Source organism: Anopheles stephensi, chromosome 3 (assembly GCF_013141755.1).
Source record: "Anopheles stephensi strain Indian chromosome 3, UCI_ANSTEP_V1.0, whole genome shotgun sequence".
Classification (NCBI taxonomy): domain Eukaryota; kingdom Metazoa; phylum Arthropoda; class Insecta; order Diptera; family Culicidae; genus Anopheles; species Anopheles stephensi.
In genome coordinates this window covers 72603219-72610055 of record NC_050203.1, presented here as the reverse complement: position 1 = coordinate 72610055, position 6837 = coordinate 72603219, and the positions used below count along the sequence as shown (strand labels likewise).

Genomic DNA, 6837 nt, shown 5'->3' with positions numbered 1-6837 from the left:
TCTTACTCTAAGGGGCATAGTTCAAGGTGCCTAGTCCAAGGAGCCTAGTCCAAGGGGCCTATTCCAAGGAGCCTAATCCTAGAGTTCTGCTTCAAAGAGTCTAGTCCACAGTCCTAGACCGAAGGGGCCTAGTTCAAGGGGCCTAGTCCAAGGGGCCTAGTATATCAAGTCTAGTCCAAGGAGCCTATTCCAATAGGCCTAGTCCAAGAGGCCTAGTTCAAGGGAAATAGTCCAAGAAGTTTAGTTCAAAGGGTCGGAGTCGGAGGGACTTACTCTAAGGGACATAGTTCAAGGAGCCTAGTCAAAGGAGCCTAGTCCAAGGAGCCTAGTCCAAGGGGCCTTTTCCAATAGGCCTAGTCTAAGAGGCCTAGTTCAAGGGGCCTAGTCTAACAAGCCTAGTCCAAGGAGCCTAGTCCAACGGGCATATTCCAATAGGCCTAGTCCAAGAGGCTTAGTTCAAGGGATTTAATCCAAGAAGTTTAGTTCCAGGGGTCGGAGTCGGAGGGACTTACTCTAAGGGATATAGTTCAAGGAGCCTAGTCCAAGGAGCCTAGTCCAAGAGGCCTAGTCTAAGGAGCCTATTCCAAGGAGCCTAGTCAAAATAGCCTAGTCCAAGGAGTCTAGTCCAAGGGGCCTATTCCAATAGGCCTAGTCTAAGAGGCCTAGTTCAAGGGGCCTAGTCTAACAAGCCTAATCCAAGGAGCCTAGTCCAACGGGCATATTCCAATAGGCCTAGTCCAAGAGGCCTAGTTCAAGGGAAATAGTCCAAGAAGTTTAGTTCCAGGGGTCTAGTCGGAGGGTCTTACTCTAAGGGGCATAGTTCAAGGTGCCTAGTCCAAGGAGCCTAGTCCAAGGGGCCTATTCCAAGGAGCCTAATCCTAGAGTTCTGCTTCAAAGAGTCTAGTCCACAGTCCTAGACCGAAGGGGCCTAGTTCAAGGGGCCTAGTCCAAGGAGCCTAGTATATCAAGTCTAGTCCAAGGAGCCTATTCCAAGGAGCCTATTCCAATAGGCCTAGTCCAAGAGGCCTAGTTCAAGGGAAATAGTCCAAGAAGTTTAGTTCAAAGGGTCGGAGTCGGAGGGACTTACTCTAAGGGACATAGTTCAAGGAGCCTAGTCAAAGGAGCCTAGTCCAAGGAGCCTAGTCCAAGGGGCCTTTTCCAATAGGCCTAGTCTAAGAGGCCTAGTTCAAGGGGCCTAGTCTAACAAGCCTAGTCCAAGGAGCCTAGTCCAACGGGCATATTCCAATAGGCCTAGTCCAAGAGGCTTAGTTCAAGGGATTTAATCCAAGAAGTTTAGTTCCAGGGGTCGGAGTCGGAGGGACTTACTCTAAGGGATATAGTTCAAGGAGCCTAGTCCAAGGAGCCTAGTCCAAGAGGCCTAGTCTAAGGAGCCTATTCCAAGGAGCCTAGTCAAAATAGCCTAATCCAAGGAGCCTAGTCCAACGGGCATATTCCAATAGGCCTAGTCCAAGAGGCCTAGTTCAAGGGAAATAGTCCAAGAAGTTTAGTTCAAGGGGTCTAGTCGGAGGGGCTTACTCTAAGGGGCATAGTTCAAGGAGCATAGTTCAAGGGGCCTATTTCTTATCCGGTGTCTAGTACAAGGGGCCTAGAGCCTTCTTCAAAGGGCATAAACCAAAGGACCTGCTCCAAGAGCCTTAGTCTAAGGGGCCTGCTCCAACGAGCCTAGTTCAAGTGGTCTACTCTAAGCTGCAGTCCAAGGGGTCTAATCCAAGTGTTCTACTACAAAGTCTAACCAACGTGGCCTAGTAGTCCAAAGGGCCTAGGCCTAAAGTCCATATGAAAACACAAAATCAGTCGCTTTAATAGACACTTTCCTTTTTCTTTTATTAATAATACAGTATTGTTTAAACAATGTTACCACGAAACAAATACAATGTTGTGTGTGTGTGTGTGTTTTGATTAAATTTTGTCCTAATTCACTTATCGCTCCTTCACTTACTAAATTTGCTTACAACCGAAAAAAATGAATACCTTCCGTTTAATTCCTTCCGTCCCTGCCTTCTTCCTGCCTTCTTTCGTGTTTTGTTTTTTTGTTCGCACAATACTACTTCCCCTTCCTGAATGTGGTGCTACTCCTTCTCTCGCGGACCTCATCCAGGGTGGATTGCAATTGCTTAAAGCAAAGTCGCCCGCAGAAAACGCTTTCCCGCAGTGGTGCTCTAGTTGAGAACACGTTCCGTTCGACAATCTTCCAGCTGCTTCATCAGTTCCGCCTGCAGCGCAAGCAGCTCGCGCGTACGCTGATAGATTGGATCCTGCTGCCGCATGCTCGGATTCCACCGGCAGTACAGTCCCTTCCAGAGGCGAATGTGACGCATGCTAACGACGGGTCGCAGCACGGTTTGCACTGGCATCGAGCTGAGATAGTTGCTTAGCCCACCGTACAGTGGATTGCGATACTCTTCGTGCGACGAGTTGATGAACGACCACAGCGAGACGGTGCGATTTTTGAGATCTGGAAATGGAGCATGGCATTATGTTAGGCACAGGGGCACAATTTGTTTTAGTACACTCTCATACACATACCGTTCGATACACGCTCTCGTTCGGTGTTGTACAGGAAGGTTCCAAATCGACACGAGTACAGATGATCGAGGATCGTGATTAGGAAGTACTCGTTGAATTCTAGCGCGTGGGGGAACTGTTTCGATATCTGCCACACGCAGTCGATAAACTGCAGAAACACTGGCGATCGATCCGCATCCGAATGGTGATTGTCACCGTGGCCGATACGCTGTTGTGCAGGAGGGATAGGATAATGAAAACGGTTTGTCGAATGAGGCCAATTGGACCCCACTGAGGGGATTTTGGAGTCGTATTTTGGATGACGTTATATGTGGACTGTTCGGTAAACCAGGCCATTACAAACATTCCCCAAAACATCCCTGACTCACCTGTTCGAACTTGTGTCCAAAGCTAAGCCATTCCTTCTCGATCAGCACCTGGAACCCTTTCAGCGTACGATAGTACGGATCGAGCAGCAGCATCGACAGCGCCGTCAGCTGCGACGTACGGTCCCAACCGTCCGAACAGTGCACCACCACCGACATTCGCATATTTTCGATCTATATTAAGCGCATTAGAAGATAGAGGAAGGAATGGTCAGGAACATGATTCATAAAACTCCCATCCATCATGCGCTCGCTCCACGGTCGCAAATTCATGCTACTTCACCCCATCGCTCTTACCCGATCGACAATCCGCACGGCACCGCCCAGAATGCACTTGATGTGCTTGAGCCACAGCGTACTCTCCACCGCCGACAGCCACTTGTGGTCATCGTTGGCCGGGAAGCAAATTTCCTTCAGCTTTCGCAAACTTTCCCGCATCACGTGTATGTTGTGAATGTCCAGAAACGTTAGCTCCACGTTCTTGTACGCATCTTCCGACTCGTACCCGCCACCTTTCGCTTTGTTCGCGATCGCATTCGCGCTCGGTCGCGCATCAATGATCGACAGCTTGTCCGATTGCGCGTTCGCTTCCATGATGAGATTGATGTAGGTTTCGTCCGCTTCGCTACGCTTCCCCCCGACCCCAACCAGTGGCTGGGAGCAGCGCGTTATGGTCGCGAGCGATTTGGGATGGATCCAGCACAGTACGGGCAGTCGATTGCGCGATCGAAATGCAGCGACCTGCTTCAGCAGATCGTCCTTCGCGGTCTTCGGTACGGCCCAAACGGACGGGTAGCTGTCACATATCTCGTACCCTTCGTTAAGCCGCGTTATGCGCCACGTATCGTTGTTTGCACTGTTCACACCCATCCGGCGCAGTTCGGCCACCGGTTCGTACACGGTCCATCCATCTTCCGCGAACTTTTCGCGATAGTTAAACGCAAACAGTTGGCCATCGTTGGCGCGCGGGAACGCGTACAGCTGGAGCTTCTCGAACACGGTACGCCGGGAATGGTTTTCCTGCTTGTGGGCGAACCGGAGGTTGCGCATATCCTTGCAGAATATGTCGATTCCGTACGAGTTTTCACCCCGCGAGCTTGCTCCGCCAACCTTCTCGATACGGCTAACCGCACCGAGCGGACAGTCGACGACGATGACCGGATCCTTGTCGGTTGCGGGTTGCGATCGGAAGTGCAAGCGGTAGTTGGTGATTGTGAGGGTGCCGATAGCGGGCCCACTGTATGGACAAATGTACGACACATCACTCTTCCGGTCCTGCATGTTCTCGCCGGAAAGATATGTGAAGCCATTCTCGTTTGCCACCTGTAAAAAAAAGATTAACATTTAATTAGCTCAAACAGCGCAACAGCTTTAAATGCGATCGGGATTAAGCTTACAATCGTGTCCATTCCGTGCTTGGAGTTGAGCGAACTGGACTTGGAATCGGAATCGAGCGAATTGGAACTACGGTGAAAATCCGTCCCGTGGTGATCCATCTTCGAGGTGCGCCTTTAAAGGTGTGTGCGTGCCTCCGTCCGCTAGCGAGGCGTAGTTCAATCGTTTATTTGGTTTGTTTACCAACTACACCCTATCATCGAAGTAGGCCAAAAACCAGACAGTTCTACTGTTTTATGTTTTTTTTCCCTCGCCCGGTTTAGCTTTTTTTTTTGCTGGGAGGGTTTAGTCACACCCACTGTCCACTATCTTCCGAACCTGAACCTGAAGACGACCCTACGCGTCACACTAATTGGATTTGAATGGAACCACGGAAATGTGTGTGCGCTGTGCAAAGAGGGAGGAAGTTACTTGCTTATCGCACTGGTTTTCCCCCACACAAGACCGCTGCTCCGATCCGATCCTGCCCTAGCCATCGGTAAAAATTTCTCGCTTGGAATGTCGGGCGTTTTTTTTTCGTGCGTGTGAGTGAACTGGAGTGAGTGCGATATCTGTTCACGGCTGCCGCACCGCTTTGTGTTGGTCAATCAGCAGCACCGTCAATACGCAACCGATTCCACCTCACTCAATTGCGTCCGTCGCCTTGGTGATGAGAAACGCACTGACGTCAGCCTCCCGTACGATACGAATCGGAATTGCGATACGAGCGGTACAGATGTCCGTCGGTTTTGGGACGGTGAAACCGGGGAACAGCTGGCAGTGCAGTAACAGGGTAATATGGTTAAGACGGATTAGCGATAAACACACAAACAGCTGGATGCAATCGGCTAGGAATGGGTGCGTTTTGTGGTGGAATTCAGGATGCCGCTACCTTCACTAAACATTTAACGACAGTCCGTTTTCCGGCGGTACAACTAACGAACTAAGGCATTTACTAAAGCTAACAAAATACTTTTTATCGGAACATTTACTGTATCACTTCCAGCTATTTCACTAGCACTCCCCCAATGCCTTTGTTGTTGTCTGGTTGGTATGTGTCAAGCTGAACACGGTAAACATGAAGCGTTTTTCAACGTTTTGACAACCGAAACACTTCGTGTTTTTTTTCACCGGGCCACCATTGACAGTTGTTTGTTTTGCTTTTGTTGGTGCACAAGTTACAGCATAGCGGTGAGATACAAATTTTATTGCACCTTTTGCTAATTAATTTAGTACTATTTCACGGTGGCTCAGTAACTTCTTCAATTCACAATATTCGCTCTTTCAATAGGTCCGCTGCGAGGCAATCTTTCGTCAATAAACACACTACTACACCGTGCAAACACGATGGCTGCCTGGAGAACTGCCGGACTTAAGTGAGTAGTGCATTCAATCCCAGTTTGTACTATACCTAACGAATAAACTATCTTTCGGTCGTTTCCTTAAGCTACATCAACTATTCCAACATTGCCGCACGTTTGCTGCGTAAGGCACTGAAGCCGGAACTGAGAGTGCAAGCCGCTCGCCGAGATGATTCGCACATCAAATTCACCAAATGGCAGGGTGGCAAGCCGGAAAGTAAGTAAACATTTATTCGTACGGTATTCCCATGCGGGGGATGTGATCCCCGTAGATAAGCAGCTGGGTAATCATAATTGAAACGACGGCAAACACTAGAAAAATCCCCGTTTTTCAACGTCCAAGTGCACCAATATTGCGTCACACATCCGAGTGAAGGACTCGTGCCCCGTCCATGTTACAGTGCTTCTCAAACCAACACATCTTTATGCCGCATTAAGTTTCCCATTATTTCTTCATTTTTACAATCTTTTGTTATTATTTTTACAGACGAAAAATAAGTTATCTGCCCAGTTCTAGCTTTAGTTATTCTTCGTAAGTTATCTCGCATACAAGCCTCGAATGATTTTTCCGTATGTCTTCTGAGTGACAAATTAACACAACTCGTTTGGTTTTACTCGATTCTAACTTTATCTTAACATGTGTCCTCGATTTGGTTTTCTGCCATTACTAAACTTTGAATGCGTTTGCAGAGTGATATTTTTAAAATTTTGCTTTCACTACTTACTCTATAATACAACGATAAAAATCCATTTCTCTTTTTCAGAGGTGATAACTGAATAAACTGAAGGAAGCACCATAAATGAGTAAATACATGCTGGAAAGAAGTCATATAAAACTGGTAGTATAAAAATAAATTATGTGAATTCTGGCACCACCCTGCTGAACCACAGTCAAATCAATGTTCGTTTCAAATGCGAAGAAAGAAAATATTTCTTAAACAATCGCTGATAGGAACTGAAGGAAAAGATTGTTATGCTTTTTCCTGCGTTATTTAAGTTATTTTAGGATTAACTACTTAGAACATTCGTTAAGAATCTTAATGGATATTTTCGATTACAGTTCTGGACAGAGCGGCCGGAAAGCATTACGTTTCAAAGCCTGTTATGTACGAAGCGTTGAACTACGGTTCGGTTCGCACGGTTTCTATTGAAAAGCAAAGAGCTTGAAATAAACAAATTATGAGTTTTAA

General features: G+C 47.6%; 2 protein-coding genes across 7 annotated transcripts; one reads left to right on the top strand and one right to left on the bottom strand.

Annotated features, from left to right (window-relative positions):
• Nucleotides 1-1819: 1819 nt before the first annotated feature.
• LOC118510643 (myotubularin-related protein 2) lies at nt 1820-5814 on the bottom strand. 4 transcript variants are annotated; one of them, XR_004906046.1, is made up of 6 exons: nt 4310-5255; nt 3210-4235; nt 2916-3086; nt 2548-2755; nt 2111-2476; nt 1820-2065 (listed from the first exon to the last, which is right to left on the bottom strand). XR_004906046.1 is itself a non-coding variant. In XM_036052738.1 (6 exons), exons 2-6 carry the CDS (start codon nt 4406-4408, stop codon nt 2181-2183), a joined length of 1800 nt encoding a protein of 599 aa, XP_035908631.1. In that variant the 5' UTR covers nt 4409-5060; nt 5698-5814; the 3' UTR covers nt 1926-2180. The 4 variants fall into 4 exon arrangements, 3 of the variants coding, with proteins under 3 accessions (XP_035908631.1, XP_035908632.1, XP_035908630.1); XM_036052738.1 differs by adding an exon at nt 5698-5814 and having other exon boundaries at nt 1926-2476; nt 4310-5060; XM_036052739.1 differs by adding an exon at nt 5698-5786 and having other exon boundaries at nt 1926-2476; nt 4310-4694.
• On the top strand, nt 5348-6543 carry LOC118510644 (protein stunted-like). Of its 3 annotated transcripts, XM_036052741.1 has the most exons (5): nt 5348-5477; nt 5578-5662; nt 5734-5864; nt 6135-6179; nt 6412-6543. In XM_036052741.1, exons 2-4 carry the CDS (start codon nt 5634-5636, stop codon nt 6143-6145), a joined length of 171 nt encoding a protein of 56 aa, XP_035908634.1. In that variant the 5' UTR covers nt 5348-5477; nt 5578-5633; the 3' UTR covers nt 6146-6179; nt 6412-6543. The 3 variants fall into 3 exon arrangements, with proteins under 3 accessions (XP_035908634.1, XP_035908633.1, XP_035908635.1); XM_036052740.1 differs by lacking the exon at nt 6135-6179; XM_036052742.1 differs by lacking the exons at nt 6135-6179; nt 6412-6543 and having other exon boundaries at nt 5734-5872.
• Nucleotides 6544-6837: the final 294 nt, after the last annotated feature.